The sequence below is a fragment of the Ornithodoros turicata genome, chromosome 6 (assembly GCF_037126465.1).
Source record: "Ornithodoros turicata isolate Travis chromosome 6, ASM3712646v1, whole genome shotgun sequence".
Classification (NCBI taxonomy): domain Eukaryota; kingdom Metazoa; phylum Arthropoda; class Arachnida; order Ixodida; family Argasidae; genus Ornithodoros; species Ornithodoros turicata.
The window spans coordinates 1,255,293-1,272,829 of NC_088206.1; the positions used below are offsets into that span (position 1 = coordinate 1,255,293).

Genomic DNA, 17,537 nt, shown 5'->3' on the forward strand with positions numbered 1-17,537 from the left:
GACACAGCGGGAGACTAAAAAACAAAAAACAAAACAAAATCTGTTCACGTGGCCTCGAGTTAGCTACCACCCCTTGTCGACTGGAAAGCGTTGGCTGCAGACATTACAATGGATCTGCAAAGTTGTTTTGTTATGTTACTCGTCACTTGCCTCGTTAAAACTGTTTCTACCGACAACGGTAAGAACTCGATAGCTGCCTCTTATAATCTGTAAGATGGTTCTTATGTATACTTTGTTTTGTAAATCACCTACCTTTGTGGGGGGTAGAATTCAGGCAGCATACACGGAGGTTGCGTTCTGTGCTCTTCAATAAGACGACTTACGACCCATGGATGCCCCCCACTCGCAGTTCCGGCGACGTCATTCCATTGGATGTTAAGTTTTATATGATTCGAGCACCCACGTTGGTAAGTTTCCGTCCATATATCTTAATATATTTTGCAGTCGTTCCCTTTCCTCCGAAGGACACAGGCAAACATCTGTTCCAAGCAGACACCATTTTGTGTACGGTAAGTAGCACAGTTCGTTTGGTTGGCAAACTTGCGTGATTGAAACGAAACGCGTACCGTTATTACTGCGTAATGTGAGTGTGCCAATGGTGATTCGCGCTTTTAGCGTCAAAGGTTCAATAGGATTTCATTGGGGCTGTAGGTCTGTGACACGATTGAAAATCAGCTTTGTTTGATCATGCTCTCGTGATGCACGAAATGACGTGACGTGCTCGTCTAGGGCTGGAAAGACGTTCATATTAAATGGGATCCATCCCAATACGGTGGCATACGGAGATTGACGGTGGGTAGAAAGGAAGTTTGGACACCAGAACTGGTGAATATCAACGGGTAAGTGGATACAACATTTATGATAATCTTCAATATCTTGAAACAAACGAGTCGTTTAGTTGTAAACGGGTCGCGACGTTCTTAGTTGTGCGGTATAAATGGAAAATACATACATATGATTCCGAGTTTGACAATAGACTCAGGAGCAGTAGTTTCGGTACCACCAATGGAGCGATACCACCAATATCGAAACTCATTTCGGCAGTGAGGCGACCGCGGGACATGAAACGTGCTTAACGCGAGGAACTTTCTGCTGGCGTGAGAGCAGGACAGAGATGTGTGTTGCAGGCTTTGTATGTCGGTAATTGCATTACGTAGAAATTGTCTTTTTCTTCGTATCTGCCGTATACAGGACTACAGAGCAAAGCATGTATGGCGTGATCAATATCATATACAAAAAGTGCCACTTTAGGACTGCAGGAAAAAAAAAAAACTTGAGCAGCACAACAAACGCCGTATGTTTCCCCCATTCATCATCATGAATTTATCTGTTGTTGTTGTTGTCGTATGGGGCCGCAACATCTTTTACACAGGCGGCATTTTTGTGATGCATCATCCACAATGGCCCCATTTAGGAAAACACAAATTTCATTTCATTTCATTTATTTACTTTAAAGACCCTTGTGAAGGGTTTTACATAAAGGGGGAAGTTTTGTACCTCTAAAACGACAAATTCCAAAACGATGTACACAAAAATACACAAAATTCGTTCACTCAACACAAATAAATTATTTATTTCTGAAAATGGTCATAGCACATGGAAATAAACGACGATATATTTGGTTCTGATGCTATGTGGGCAGGAAGGTCGTTCCAGTTCGGAACCATCGGCTGGGGCGGAGATTAGAGTAATTTCTTCGTTCGCGCAACTGGAGCAAGTACTTTGTGCGGGTGATCAAGTCCTGGAAATAACTTGTGACGGGGTTGACAGTATGTCGGGTGAGGAAGAGGGTGACCGTAATATAGCCTATGAAAGAACGCCAGGCCTGATACCTTTCCTCTGCTAATCAAATGAGTAAGAGAGAGTTGGGCTTTAATGGCTGAGACGCTGGAAAAAGGATGATAATCGCAAGCAGCTGCTCTATTCTGTACAGTTTCTACTTTGTCGATTAAGGGATGCTGGGATGGGTTCCAGACTGTAGAGGCATATGACCATATAGAACATACAGCTGTGGTCGGACTAAGGTTGTGTAGGCAAGAGACTTCATTTCAGGTGACGCTTAATAAAGCCTAGGGATTTATTTGTTTGAGTCACGATGGACTTGATATGTGAGGTCCTGGTGAGATCGCTTGTTATAGTGATACCGAGATGCTTATACGCAGATGTCCTTTGCAGTAATGCGTGCGGAGTTGTGTATGGGTACAAATATGGGGCTGTCACAGAAGTGACTGTCATGCATTTAGATTTGTCGTCATTGACTTCCATAAGCCATTTAGAACACCAGGAGTATAGACTGCCCAGGTCAGATTGAAGAATCTCACAATCCCTTACTTATTTAATAATTGGATAAATAATACAGTCGTCTGCATACAGCCTGATAGTCGATCGAACAGAGTCAGGTAAATCGATTGATGTACATCGAAAACGGGATAGGTCCGGACACAGAGCCTTGAGGGACAAAACTGTGTGGCGACGTTTTACCATCCATGATAACTGATTGATATTTTGAAGGAAAGCGCGCAATCAATTTAGAACTGGAGCATGTAGCTTGTAGTTAGCAGTCTCTAGGAGGAGTCGTTGATGCCGGACCTTATCTAAAGCCTTTTTAAAATCAATAAATAAGCCGTCAGTTTGACCATTTGAATGCGAGCAATTGTGAAGATCGATCACTAATTCAAATCCCCCGTATTTTTTACGATTCAATCGGTATCTGAACCACAGACCAACGTGATTTTCGTTTATTTAGTCGATGCAATATTTCGCAGAATTCACGCTATTTGTTCTTCAGGCGCGGCATGTCCGGCATCGGAACAGAGCCGGTTCGGGTATGGGTATCTTTCGATGGTCGAATGAAGTTCTGCAGGCCATCGCCCGTACAGTCCCTATGCGTAGTAAGTATTTTCGCTGCTCCTAAAACCGCAACTATTGAAGACAGTGTGACGTAGCCAGAAAAATATTTTTCCCAAGGGTTGTATGGGAACTTCACATGGGGGATTAGAATCTCATGCCCCAGTTCTCTTTTCTCACGTGCATATCGAAAGGAACGCCTCCCCGGCTACGTAACCGAGGAGCGAAAACTATCACCTTGGTCGTAGTAGCTGTTTGTCTCCCGGCCCCCAACTACTAGGTTTTCTCCTTCTTTTTATTTATTTCGATTAACTGCGGCTAAGTGATCTGGGGTAGCCAGTCTGACTTTGTCGAGACTTAAATCCCCAGTTTTTTTCTGTTTCTATCGCATCACATCACACTACAGCTGTCGAAAAGTGACGACACACGCTTGGCAGCATTTCGGCAACACTCGGCCACTGGCTAACTGTTGGGCGCATGTTTCTTTCGAGCTGCCATGTCCAGCGAATGGTAACATAAACTGGAGTTGCCAACAGTAACGAAAAACGACGCGCACACGTTACGTGGGCTATTCAAAACAGCACTCAGGGAAAACGGGTGTCCACTCCATTTATGTAGTTATGGAAACACTCTATATCTTCTCCGCTAAATAATGACGCTATGCCCCCGCCACTCAGTGTAGTATTCATTGGCGTTCTGTGTTCTTCCATCATCTAGGTACATCCTTTTTGGGGTTATTATTTTTGCGAAGGTACAGTGCCGGACAAAAGTCTCCAGCGCCTTCCTTCCTCAGAGTGACGCGCTAGCAGCGAATGGTACCCCAAGCAGCACAATGTACTGAAAGTCGAGTGCAGTAGGGGTGGACGGTATGTGTCTTATCAATGTTCTTTAGTTTCACGGGTCTCTTCAAGGCCTTCCACCTACCCGTCCACCCCCATTGCACTCTACTTTCAGTAGATTGTGCTGTTCGGGACCGTACGGACCTAGAAACAGGTGACTGGGTTACGCAGGCACATGTCTTTAAGTCCGTCCAATACGCTGCTATAGCGTTTACATCTTCATCAGCACGGCACATCTTGGGACAAAAGTTCAAAGAACATCGGGGCGTCGCATTGGAGTGACACCCGAGCAGCAAACACGGGCGGACACACACGCTTAGGGATGAGTAGAATATCCTATCACCCGTTTGTTATTAGCACTCTTTCTGATAGCTAGCCGGGAGCCGCTCCGATGAAAAAATACGCCAGTGCCGTGTTCCGTAAACTTTTGTCATAACTCCCAAGCTGTATCTTGTACTACAGTGCTGGGCAACAGCTTACGGAACGAAAGTGATACCCTAGCACCTAATGGTATCGTATGGACCTATACAAACAGGTGACTGGGCTATCTAGGCGCATGTCTGTAACTTCGTACGGTCCCATTCGCTGCAAGCGTGTCACTCTGAGGAACGAATGCACCGGAGCGTGTTCCGTAAACTTTTGTCCAGCACTGTACGTACAAATCCTGTCGCCATTCGTGCATTGCACACGATTCAACCAACTGTCGTGCAGGTGGACCTAAGCAATTTCCCATTCGACAAACACGAATGTGCTGTCCACTACACCACGATGCGATACTACGCCGTCGATGTCGGCAACATTACCGTCTCTTCTGGGACATCGGAAGGAGTGTTTCGCGTTCTTCAGGCCACGGGCGAGAAAGAGTAAGTAATGCGACGTTCTTCCTATCACCTAGAGAGTGGTTGGGGTAACGGTGACCCCGACGACAATATTTGGTGACGCGCGGTCACTAAATTTGACCGAGCAATCATCCCAATAGAAGACCAGATAAATCTATAATCTTTGTATCTATTTCTAACATAATTACGCATTTTGGATAAAGGAAATGTGTGTTTCTTGCCGTTCGTATTGACCAGCTCCGTCGAACACGTAATTTTTGAAGCGTTCCCATTGCATATGAGGACACAGGAAATACCTGCCATTAACGTGACTCTGTGCTTACAGAAAACTGAAGACAAGTACGGGCCTCTTGTACGAAACGCTAACTTTCCGCTTCGTACTCGAGCGGCGCAACCAGCTTCATCGCTACACCATCGTTGTACCGTCCATCGCCACTTTCGTGCTTATCCTCTTGGTTGTCTGGTTCCCGCCTGGTTCGGACCGTAAGATCACCGTGGCCGGCGTCGCCCTGGCGCTCATCGTCACGCAACTGCACGGTGCCTCGTACGACGCTGCTGGATCTGTCAAGGTACCCAAACTGGGTGAGCTCTACCTTACAGTCTGTATGTCTGTCAGCATCCACCGTCCTGCGATACACTTCGACAAAAAAAGAAAAGAAAAAGAAGGTGGCCTCAAAACTTCTTTAGGGGAGTAACTAGCTTGTTCCCAAGAACATTCTCTTTAGGGAGTAATATTTATATCCTTCATTGAGAGTTCGGCGTTTCTCCATTTTGAAGGAGTGACTATAGTGTCACGCTGACACCAAGAAATGGGTTCATGCAGCTGTGCGTGCATGCTTTGGAACCTTGAATTATATTTCTGGTTAGATATACAGGGTGTCCCAGCTAGATGCGAACACATTCTTTAAAAATATATATATCACGTTTTCCGAGATCGAATCAATTGCATTATAGCATAGGCTGAGCCTGAAGGGCACTTCTCAGGAGGGCACTAGCAAACTCCTAAGGCAATGTCTCAATTAACTTTTTAATTATGAAAGTTACGAGATTGTCCCCATGAGAAGATCTAGACCCTTCGGTCACCTGATACCAGAGCCGTTTTCAGAACAAAAATCCATTTAATAAATCACCCGCAAAAAAAAAATTTCATTGCGCATCTTTGGAGACGCGTATTTCCTTCACCCGCAATGTGAGCGGCACTGTGCTCCTTCACCCTCTCACGTTGGGGGTGGAGGAAAGACGCGTCCTCGAAGACGCGCAATGAACAAAATAAAGAAAAAAACTGCGTTATCTTCACGAATTTTTTTGCGGACGATCTATCGAACGGATTTTTGTTCGTAAAACGGCTCCGATATCTGGTGACCGAAGGGACCAGATGTAGCTTGTAGTGGGGACCAACTTCGTAGCTTTTATAATTAAAAAGTTGATTATTGAAAGTTCATTAAGACATCGCCTTAGGAGTTTGCTACTGCCCTCCTAAGGAGTGCCCTGCAGCATATATTATATTGCAATTGATTTCATCTCGGAAAAAGTGATATACGTATTTTTAAAAAAATATGTTCGCATTTAGCTGAGACACACTGTATTTGCGTATATGCACATTGCAGGAGCTCGAGTTACTCTCTCTTTTTCGTCAGAGTGTGCAATGAATTCTTTCCATGAATGTGCATACGACAGTAAATCAATAATGTTGTTCCCATGTGTGGAATTATTCAAAAATGTGCTTCAATGTATCTTTCGTGCTGACTGTGTGCTTGTTTCGTCACTCCAGTGAAGGCACTGGGCGCCTTGAGCATGGTGGACGGCATTGTACTCGTCTTGACAATGCTCAGCATGAACATGACCAAGTTCCCAACTACGTCCACTCTCCGTCCGCCATCTTTCATCGTTAAACTCTCGGAAGGATTCTTGGGCAAGGTGTTATGTCTGTGCGACCCTGCCCTCTCCGAGAAAGAGGCCCGAGGAGAAACAACTGGCTACAACGCACGCAAGGAATGGTACATCGCGGCACAGGCACTGGACCGGTTGCTATTCCTTGTCCTTCTCATCGCCTTCGTCATCATCCTATGCTGATTGGTCGCTGAGCGATCCAAGTTCGTCATACGCCTCTCCTGTATGCCTTACGACGACAAAATGAATAAAGTCAGCGTGACCTGCTCGTTGTGACAAAGTTCGCGGAAGAAAGTCATTTCTCAAGGGCGACTCTTTACAATCAAGTTAGTGTCATTACGGACAAAAGTACCACCGTATATAATAAGGAAGAAGCTATTTGGCTCCACGTAGAACGAGGGTTTATAAACGTTTAAAGGGGCACTAAAATGCAAAAACAAGTTTAATTTAAATTACGTTACACGCTATGTGAATTTCGTACTTGCTATCATAATTCAAAACTTTGACGGACCTACAACGTACGGTGAATGAAATGTGAATTCTGAGTCACAGTGAATGTTCATGTTGTGAAACCGGCAGCTTATGCAGGAGTATCAGCCTGTATGAGTGATATATATATATATATTGCTCGCATACTGTCATTGCTTGCTGATGTTATATTGTGAATTTTTATTTTTAGGTTCCAGAAGTGAGGCTTACCCCTGCGTCACACACTGAACGAGGCATTGAAACTAAACTAAAAATGTTTAAACTAAAATGTAAAAATGGCCCTTTCGAGTACCATCAAATGTTTTTTATGCTGAGACAAACATTGCGTTATGAACCCACCAACGTGCACATTATTGTTTTTGGTCCAGCCGCAAACACTTTTCCGAGTTGTATTGCTGATTCTAACGAACTTTTTTCAAATTCAATTTTAGCAACTTCTTATAAACGGCGTCTAATGAACTATAGGCACACCTGTGACATTCAGTAGAATTCCAGTTACAGTTCCAGAGCACAGAGGACACTCCAAGGGTTCAAGAATATGGTGATATGGAGCACTGATATGCGCACGATGTGTGTGTGCATGTGTGTGTGTGTGTTTTTTTTCAGCATATCAAGTTTGACATCTGCGCTGCTCGTATGGAAGGAAAGAATCTGTTACCACTCTGTCAACATGAACCTAAATGCCAGCTCTCCACGCAGCAACTGAAAAGATAGCAAGAACGAGGGAAATAAAATCTACTGACATAATGTAATCAGCTTTTATTTGACACGTTTAATATTTGTATCCGGTTCACAAAGCTTTAAATACACAGGAGGAGATAAAACTGTGGTAATACACACATTGGCCTTAACCTCTATCCTCCATTTAGAAATGATGCGTAAATCCATGCTCAGGGCAAAAGGCATGTTCTTTTTTTTCCCACAGATATAGGTGAAAAACGTGGTACAAAAGAAACACCTCTATGGTGAAGCTGAATAGACTATTCAAAATGTGCATTACACGAGTACCAGTGCTTGTCCTCGCCGTGTGATAACCTTGGTTTGTACTCCAGAATGATTGCAATGAAAATTATTTACACATTACACTGTACTTGCAATATCTAACTACAAGCCTATACACTGCTTGTGAGACGTACTTCTTGAACTGAGACAAAGGGTTAAAACTTTCGAAACTGTCAATGCATACACATATGACTATAACAGTATGACCAGTATAACGGCTCAATATTTTGTGACTTCACACTACAACATTTCTCCACCACATATGGTTATGAAAAGCAGGAACCATCGATATTGTTTCGATTGGCGTGTACACAGTTACGTCTTCTCAATAGAAAAGCAGCTTTCATGAACATGCAAGATATGCCTATAGTTTGCATTGTACAGTGGCCCACTTGACCCTTATGTTACTCGTATTATCCAGTATATGAAGCTGATGGGTACAGCGTGTTGATTCTGCACACAACACATCTTGGTATCTGCCTTCGGTTTCTTATGCCAAGATATCCATAAATCCAGCTTGTGAAGGAGCACTACGCAGTGAATCGGAGGCGCCTGTGTGAAACAATAATAAAGAAGAACACAGCAGCAAACGTTTAGTAAAGCGTTATCTATGTGCTTGAAATGAAATTGGAATGAAATCACGCCATTTATGACGTATGCAACGTTTTTGCACACTGTACACCTTGTCAAGTAGCTCGAGAGTACGCATGCTGCGGTCATCACGACAAAAGATGGGTGCGTAAACCAGCGAGCTCCCTTCGCAGACAAACGTCATTGAATCAATGGCGGGTGATCGGCGATACAACTGTCCCTACACTCTCAGAGACGGCCGGTGTTCGTCAGGTTCCACTGGAGTACAGCGAGTGCAGAGGCATCTGTCATTTCTTACCAGCTCCCGTACGTGTCATAGTGGTTATGGGATGATCGCTTTCCACGCCGAGACTGGGAGGTAGCACGGGTTCGAATCCTGTCACCGCCTGTGCTGTCCGAGGTTTTCCCAAGACTTTCCAGACGAATGTCGGCCCCTGAAGTCGGTCCAGGACGCATACTAACCCCCTGTCGCCTGTATTCTCTCCATCTGTACGCCGCTCATAGCCACAGTTGCTTCGCGGCGCTAAATCTGTCATTTCCAAGTGGACAAATGTCAAAAAGCCCGACAGTGCACAATCGTCACGAGCGATCGGATATGATAGGCTTAACTAAAAGTGCCGTCTTCATCGGACAGTTCATCTTTCCTGCCTGCACCTTCACCTGCGGCAGGGTCAAGTGTCAGATGGTATGTGGAGTAAAGGTCTTCATCTAGCACAATTTCTTCAACGCTGGAATCCCCAGGATCGCACGGAAGCGACGCGACGTCACTTTCGTATTCCGGCTATTCCGACATGGCGCAGGCTGTCTGCTCGCCGTCTCGCATTTCAGATGCCCGCCGATCCCACCGATCAGTTGCGCGGAAAGACGCTCTCTCATTGGCCCTGTTGGGCGTGACGTTTTCAAGATTTTGTGGAGAGGGACTGCATAGTTCGTCGTCTGCTCTCTCGATGTATTTCATTAGATTGCTCAGCATATACTCAGCAACCTATTCACTTGGCGTTTTCGCTATCCTTGTCGGAGATCACCGAGAAACATTGTGGTACTCAAGTTTCGGAATCGATCGGGATGGATGCGGTAGTCCCGTTAAAGTCCGTTTCTCATACTTGTGTTTTACTTTAAGTACGTTTCAAGTTGTACACTCTGTATTGTAATTAAAGTACTTCTCTTTCAAGTACTCGAGTACCCAATTGGCGATAGCAACGCAAAGCTTGGGTCGCAAAATCATTTCTTCCGGTTCATTTTAATGAGTCAGTTGTAAACTATCCATGCTTTCTAGCTAGTACTTTGCAAAAATGCTAGCTAGAACCTTTCTAAATGTAACTGTCTAAACATAACTACCTCACGTTTTATCACTACAAAGTGTTGAAACCTCCAGCGATAAGATCTAAATTTGTAATGTACTTGATGAGTACTTTCAGGTACTCTGCCAAGGACTTCATACTTTATACTTTTCTTTAAGTACATTTGTTGTACGGTACTTTGTACTGCACTTAAAGTAGAGCACGCGCTAGGTACCAGATACTTCAACTACACTTTTGAGGTACTTAGCCCATCACGTCGAGTGGTTTCTTACCAGCTTCTGCTGCCGTCGCACGTTCTAAAAAGCGTATGCAAATCGCTGACTTCCTTCTACACCTCACACTTGTCACAGTCGCAGAAGACACTCCTCCTGCGATGGGATTCGCTTTCAGACACAGCGAAAGTCCGAAAAAATATCTGCGCACGTGGCCTCGAGTTAGCTACCACCCCTTATCGACTGGAGCGCGTTGGATGCAGGCATTACAATGGATCTGCAAAGTTGTTTTGTTATGTTACTTGTAACTTGCCTCGTGAGTACAGTTTCTGCCGACAACGGTAAGACCTGGATAGTTAGCTCAATAGTCGGTGGGATGGTCCTTATGTATACTTTGTTTTGTAAATCGACCATGTTTGTGGTCGAAGAATTGAGGCAGCATACACGAAGGTTGCGTTCTGTGCTTTTCAATGAGACAACGTACGACCCATGGAAACCCCCCATTCGCAGCTTCAGCGACCCCATTTCAGTGGATGTTTCGTTTCATGTGGTTCGGGCACCCACGTTGGTAAGTTTCCGTCATATATATATCTTAACATGTATTGCAGTACGTCGTTTTCTCCAAAGGACACGGGCAATCATCTGTTCCAAACAGACACCGTTTTGTGTACGGTAAGTGGCACAGTCGGATTTTGTTTCTAACATCAAAGCTTTAATGTGGTACCATTTAAGGGTGCAGATCTGTCAGACGATTCGAAAGTAACTTTGTTTGAGATCATGCTCTCTCTTGTGGTGCACGCAATGAAGTTATCATTGTGTTTTCGTGCAGTCCTGGAAAGACGTTCATATGAAATGGGATCCATCCCAATACGGTGGCATACGGTCGTTGACGGTGGGGAGAAAGGAGGTTTGGACACCGGAAGTGACGAATATCAACGGGTAGGTGGATACAGCGTTTATGATAACATTCGATAACTTGAAACAAACGAGTCGTTTAGTTTTAAAAGGGTCGTAACGTCACGTCCTTGGTTACGCGGGATACACGTAAAATACATCCATGTGATTCAGAGTTTGACAGTAGACAAAGGAGCAGTAGTTTCGGTTCCACTCATACAGCGCCAATATCGAAACTCACTTCGGCAGTGAGGCGAGAGACAAGAACCTATAGGAACGTGAGGAACTTCCTGGGCGTGAGAGCACGGTGCAGACGCGTGTTCCTGGTTTTGTGTGTCGGTAATTGCATTACGTAGAAATGTTTTTTTTTTTCTTCGATTGGGGGGCGGTCTGACATACAGGACTATACAGGGCAATGTATGCATGACGTGATCAATAGGGCCCGAAATTTTAGGCATTTGCCCACAACTGCCTATAAACGCAGTGCCTTTTTGGGGGTTGTTGCCCGTTTATCGACTCTATTAAATTGTAGACCTTGTTAACATTTTCGGATGGCATAACAGCCTTTTCTAGAGGTGCAAGTGCGAGTGCGCCTTTCAGTCTCGTGCTGAGTCCTGCATTTTGCTCTTTGTTCCTGCGTGTTCGCACTTCTTGTTTTTTTTTTCCGTTTGGTTTTCTGCAGTGTTGGGGGGGGGGGGAACCTTTCAACAAAGTATTTTGTATTTATATTTAGCTACTCGAAAAATGTATTCATGCCCATCCCTGCTAATTGCTTGCCTATTCCCATCGTTCTTAGTGCCTAAATTTCCGGGCCTAGTGGTCAACCCCACATATGAAATGTGCCACTTTGGGATGCAGGAAAAAGAGAAAAAACTTTAAAAAGCATCGACGGCACGGCAAACGTTGTATGTTTTTCCCATTCATCATCATCAATTTATCTGTTGTTGTTGTCGTATGTGGACGCTATATCTTTTACAAATGCAGTATTTTCGTTATAGACATCCATATTGACTACAATTTGAGCTCTTTCTATAGTCTACTGAACATTAAGGTAAAATACGAAAGAAATACTCCTTTATGGACGAAATTTCGTCACAGCTTTTCAGGTTCTTGTGCGAAGCCTCGTGGAGGTTAAAAGTGTCCGGATAGTTGAGTTTATGAAGCGTTTGTACAGTTCCTCTACACACGAGATTGTACCAGAATTGTGACCATCCTCATTTTTTTTTTCCCTTTTTCGATAGGTATCTACACCATAGACTGTGATTTCTTTTATTTAATCGAGGTAATATTTCGTAGGATTCACGCTATTCACTTTTTAGGCTCGGCTTATCCGCCATCGGGACAGAGCCTGCTCGGGTATGGATGTCCTTTGGTGGCCGAATGCAGTTCTGTAGGCAATCGCCCGTGCAGTCTCTATGCGTAGTAAGTATTTTCGCTGCTGCTGAAACCTTAGTTAATGGAGACAGCGTACCGTAGCCAGAAAAATATTTTCCATGGGAGCTTCACATGGGGAAGTGGGATTTCACTTCAGTTCTCCTTTTCCCAAGTGCACTACCAAAACTGAGGAGCGAAAAAAAACTATCATCTTGGTCGTAGTAACTGTCGAGAAGTGACGTCACACGCTTGGTAGCACTTGGGCAACACTTGGCTGTTGGCTAATTGCTGGGCGCACGTTTCTTTCGAGTTGTTCCTTTCATTGACTGTAGCGTTCACGGAAGCTGCCATGTCCAGCGAATGGTAACAGAAATTGGAGTTGCCAACAGTATCGAGAAACGACGTGTTTACGTTACGTATAGGCTGTTCAAAACAGCACTCAGGGAAAAGGTATGTCCACCCCATTCCTATACTAGCGGAAGCGGCTCTCTTTCCCACGCTATGGCCCCACCGCTTAAATTAGTATTCATTGGCGTTCTGTGTTCTTCCATCATATATTTCCTTTTTAGCATTATTATTTTTACGAAGGTATAGCTAGGTACAAAAGTTTACACAACACCGCATTTCTCAGATGGAGGGGACACACATACTAGGAGACGAATATATAATAGCCGGTCACCCTTTCGTTATTCCATCTCTTTCTGGTACCTATAGCAGGGAGCCACTCCGATGAAGAAATATGCCAGTGCGGTGTTCCGTAAACTTTTGTCCCAAGCTGTATCTTGTACAGACCTTGTCGCTATTCGTATGCATTGGACGCGATTCAACCAACCGTAATGCAGGTGGACCTAAGCAATTTCCCATTCGACAAACACGAATGTGCCGTCCACTACAGCATGCTGCAGTCCTTTGCCGTCAATATCAGCAGCCTTATCGTCTCCCCTGCTCGATTCGAAAGAGAGCTCCGCGTTGTTCAAGCCACGGGAGAGAAGGAGTAAGTTATGAGCTTTTTCTTTCTTTCAATCAATCAATCAATCAGTAAGTTATGAGATGTTCTTCCTATTACCGAGAGTGACAAGAGGTTCCATGCTCTCTGGCGTTGGGGTAACGCTGACCCCGCAGACAATACGTGAGCTTTCGTATATCGTACTCTGTCGCCTTTGCGTACGTAAGGGATAGCTGTGGTGGTTCTGCGCACGTGCAAGACACAAGTAGAGCTTTGCGCATTGCGCAGAATCACAACGCTATCCCACACGTATGCGCAAAGGCGCGACAGCGTACGTTATACTACAACTCACTCATACTTGGTGACACGGTCAATAAATATTGATCAGTGTTTCACGAGCCCAATCGGAGGGTTCCCACTGCTGGTGCCTTCACCATGAACTATACCATTTATCCAGCTGGGCAGTGAGATGAATACCCGCGAGGGGTGGCTAAAGAAGGTTCGAGGCCCCCCCTACCTCTCACGTGGGCGGACCAACGCAAATCGTGCAAATCCTTAGAGAAAAAGAAATATATGTATGCAGAGCGTTCATTTTTGTCCGTTGTAGGTTTCTTTTTTAAGTAAAACAGCTGTGAAAGTAACACAAATGTGGGAGTGCTCTCCTTACGGGTAAATCTCGCCTCCCACATATTTACTCGTTTTTGCAGGTGGGTTTTTGAATTCTACGGCCAGGAGGATGTCCTCTCGAACAGTGTGTAAATACTATCAATCAATCGAGCCTTTATTTTTTTTAAGGTGCCCACTAACAGCATGTAGCCTAGTTATTGCGCACCCACTACAAAGAATATATGAGACAGAGTGAGTAGAACAACCAAACACACAAAAACAAAACAACGAGCAAGTTTCACAAATACAAATTAGTGAACAAAGTCACAACCCAGGTGGCGAATTTCCCCATTCATCATCATCAGTGTAATTGTTGTTGTTGGTAGTCATGAGCTAACGAAACATTTTGAGTATCAATGGCGTAGTGTACCGCACCACCGCGTTGAAACACCCCATATAAAACATATCCCCCCCCCCCCCGCCAATATCAGCGGACGCGTTTTTCCCCACAGGGGTGGCATCCAATGTGTGCGAATGGACGTAATATCGTGCGTAATATTGGGATACGCGGTCTTTTTTTCTGGAACATTTTCCCCCTCAAGGTTGCGACCTGCAAAACAGAGATTCTGAAAGGTTCCGAAGGGTTCGGTATTTTATTTCATTAATGAAAATGAGTCGCTCACTGCTCAGATCTTCGCCGATGTATCAGGGACGCTCAAAAAGCAAACACCCGGTATGTAATCCCCCCCCCCCCCACACACACACACCTCGGATTTGCAGATTTGTGCGCGTCTGCCCGTGGCTGGTAGGAGGAGCACTTAGATCGCTGATAAAAAATCCCTGAAAAGAGAAGTGCTGCTCAGAAGGGGGCGCAGAGTTCTCAAAACGGCCGGGTGGGGCACCCCAGCAGCATCACTCACAATTTTGTCTTTGACCGAGCAATCATCCCAATAAACGAGCAAACAAATCCATAACATTTGCATAGATTTCTAACATAATACGCATTTTGGATAGAGAAAGTGTGTATTCCTTGGCGTTCGTATATTGAGCTGCTTCGTCGAGCACGTAATTTTTGAAGTGTTCCTGTCGCATATCAGTACAGAGGAAATCCCTTCCACTCCGTGCTTACAGAAAAATGGAGTCAAGTTTGGGCAACTCGTACGAGAGGCTCACTCTCCGCTTCGTACTCGAGCGACGCAACCAGCTTCATCGCTACACCATCGTTGTACCGTCCATCGCCACTTTCGTGCTTATCCTCTTGGTTGTCTGGTTCCCACCTGGTTCGGACCGTAAGATCACCGTGGCCGGCGTCGCCCTGGTGCTCATCTTCCTGGTACTGCACAGTACCTCGCACGTCACTGCTGGATCTGTCAAGGTACCCAAACTGGGTGAGCTCTATAGCTTACAGTCTGTATGTCTGTCAGCATCCACCGTCCTGCGATACATTTCGACAGAAAAAAAAAATGGTGGCGTCAAAGCTTGTTTAGGGAAACAAGTAGCTTGTCCCCAAGAACACTCTGAGAGTAAAATTTATACCCTCCAAAGGGAGGTCAACTTTACTCCATTATGACGGAGTAACTATAGTGTCACGCTTACATCGTGAAGTGGGTTCATGTCAGCACCTCTGCATATGCTGTGCAACTTTTCATTGTATTTCTGGTTTGGTATATTTGTGTGTATGCACATAGCAGCAGCAAGAGCAATAAGCTCAATGGCTGAACCGTACTACATGCTTGATTGCTCGATCTGACGATGGGACGAAAAATGGCGCGCGTGAAAGCAAAAGGTTAAGATGATGTTGGTACTGAAGAGGGACAGCTGTGAAGTTATGTATTGCTATACCTGGAGGATGGAAATTTGGATAGAGCCTAAGCACTCTCGAACGCGGTAAACGACGGCATATATCTGATCAACGAAGAGGCGGAAGGGATGATGTTGGGGAAAGGTTCGGTGTACCCACGTAAGGACAGAGACAAGGGTGAAAGAGGGAGGGGGAGAGATATGATGGTGACACACGAGAGAAAGCGGTGTGCAGAACCTCTTGCTCTAGGATTTGGGCGCAAAGTACACTATATAAAATGTACCGTTAAAGTAAAGTACAATTAAGCACACAGAAATGTACTTAAAGTACTACTTGAGTACGTGGTACCTCAAGCACTGCCCATCACTGCTTTATTGTATCTTTCGTGCTGAGTGTCTGCTTGTTTCGTAACTCCAGTGAAGGCACTGGGCGCCTTGATCATGGTGGACGGCATTGTACTCTTCTTGACAATGCTCGGCATGAACATGACCAAGTTCCCAACTACGTCCACTCTCCGTCCGCCATCATTCATCGTTAAACTCTCGGAAGGATTCTTGGGCAAGGTGTTATGTCTGTGCGACCCTGCCCTCTCCGAGAAAGAGGCCCGAGGAGAAACAACTGGCTACAACGCACGCAAGGAATGGTACATCGCGGCACAGGCACTGGACCGGTTGCTATTCCTATTCCTTCTCATCGCCTTCGTCATCATCCTATGCTGATTGGTCCCTGAGCGATCCAAGTTCGTCATACTCCTCTGCTGTATGTCCTATGACGACGGAATGAATAAAATCAGCGTGACATGCTAATCGCGACAAAGTTCGCGGAAGGATGGAGGCACTAGAACAAAATCATTCCTCAAGAGGTGGCGACACTTTACAACAAAGTTTGTGTAATTACGGAAAAAATAGATAAATATATATAAAGACATTTCAATTTGTGCACTTTGTACTGTACTTAAAATACTTGTCTTCGGTGGTGGTGGTACTTTTCTTTGAAGTACTCAAGTACTTAAATGGCAATACAAACGCAAAGCTTGGTCGCAAATATAGTTTCTTTAGGTTCATAGTTCGTATTAGTGAGTCAGTTGTAAATTATCCATGCTTTCCAGCTAGCACTTGGCAAAAATGCTAGCTGAAAGCTTTCTAAAGGTAACAGTCGAAACATAATTACCTCACATTTTATCACTACGAGGTGTTGAAACATCCAGCGATACGATCTAAATATGTAATGTATTTGAATACTTTAACGTACTTTGCAAGGGACTTTGTACTTTACTTAATGTACTGCTTTCGACACGGTTGTCTGAAATCAGCACCCCGTGTTTTATCCCATCTCAAATCTCAAGGTGTTGCAAGATCATTTATTTCGAGTAAGAAACACAATGTTGGAACAACATTTTCGATGGCAATCAAGGAAATATGGGCTTCAGAACTACCGTATTTTCACGCGTATAAGCCGCACCGCAGATAAGCCACAGGACTCGTTTTTAGGAACGTTTTGAAAATTTTCCCGCAGATAAACCGTACTCGCAGATAAGCCGCAGGCAATACGAGACGACTCCTATGTGCGACAAAGGAGACCATAGAGTAATGCCATAAACCCTGTGGTCCATACTCCGGGATCGGCATAGTGTACAACATAGGAGGTCAGTTCTACAGTTCTACCAAGACCGGATTGTGCCCTTGTTGGGCGCTTGTCATGCATTGAAGGGTCAGTGGTCTCCCAGCAGGCATGAATCACTGTCACCACTTTCGTTAAAGCTGCATGGGGGCAATCTACTCGAATGTGGACCCATCCCTGTTAGGCACTGTTCGTGCATCAGCAGGGCAGTGCTATTCCAGAGACACTGTCGACCCTTTCGTTAAAATCAGTGTATGGGGAAAATACCTGAAAAAAAAAAAGTCAT

At 44.8% G+C, this 17,537-nt stretch overlaps 3 protein-coding genes across 4 annotated transcripts in view; 2 read left to right on the forward strand and 1 right to left on the reverse strand.

Annotated features, from left to right (window-relative positions):
• LOC135398774 (neuronal acetylcholine receptor subunit beta-4-like) overlaps positions 1-17,537 on the reverse strand; it is a 67,000-nt gene that overhangs the window by 24,764 nt on the left and 24,699 nt on the right. The gene's annotated exons all lie outside the window — the stretch shown is intronic.
• On the forward strand, positions 42-6,698 carry LOC135398775 (neuronal acetylcholine receptor subunit alpha-5-like). The gene is made up of 8 exons (XM_064630221.1): positions 42-178; positions 268-407; positions 465-509; positions 730-839; positions 2,789-2,891; positions 4,398-4,549; positions 4,851-5,107; positions 6,297-6,698. The coding sequence occupies exons 1-8, from the start codon at positions 109-111 to the stop codon at positions 6,596-6,598; spliced, it is 1,179 nt and encodes a 392-aa protein (XP_064486291.1). The 5' UTR covers positions 42-108; the 3' UTR covers positions 6,599-6,698.
• Positions 9,725-16,570, forward strand: LOC135398777 (acetylcholine receptor subunit alpha-1-B-like). The gene is made up of 8 exons (XM_064630223.1): positions 9,725-10,351; positions 10,439-10,578; positions 10,638-10,682; positions 10,840-10,949; positions 12,224-12,326; positions 13,121-13,272; positions 14,962-15,218; positions 16,049-16,570. Exons 1-8 carry the CDS (start codon positions 10,282-10,284, stop codon positions 16,348-16,350), a joined length of 1,179 nt encoding a protein of 392 aa, XP_064486293.1. The 5' UTR covers positions 9,725-10,281; the 3' UTR covers positions 16,351-16,570.

Excerpts from the sequence above, each read along its gene's own strand:
- LOC135398777 (XM_064630223.1), top strand. The coding sequence starts at position 10,282 with ATGGATCTGCAAAGTTGTTTTGTTATGTTACTTGTAACTTGCCTCGTG. Across the intron at positions 10,352-10,438 it reads TACAGTTTCTGCCGACAACG|AATTGAGGCAGCATACACGA; the intron begins GTAAGACCTGGA and ends TTGTGGTCGAAG. Across the intron at positions 10,579-10,637 it reads TGGTTCGGGCACCCACGTTG|GACACGGGCAATCATCTGTT; the intron begins GTAAGTTTCCGT and ends TTTTCTCCAAAG.
- LOC135398775 (XM_064630221.1), top strand. The coding sequence starts at position 109 with ATGGATCTGCAAAGTTGTTTTGTTATGTTACTCGTCACTTGCCTCGTT. Across the intron at positions 4,550-4,850 it reads CAGGCCACGGGCGAGAAAGA|AAAACTGAAGACAAGTACGG; the intron begins GTAAGTAATGCG and ends CTGTGCTTACAG. Across the intron at positions 5,108-6,296 it reads TGTCAAGGTACCCAAACTGG|TGAAGGCACTGGGCGCCTTG; the intron begins GTGAGCTCTACC and ends TCGTCACTCCAG.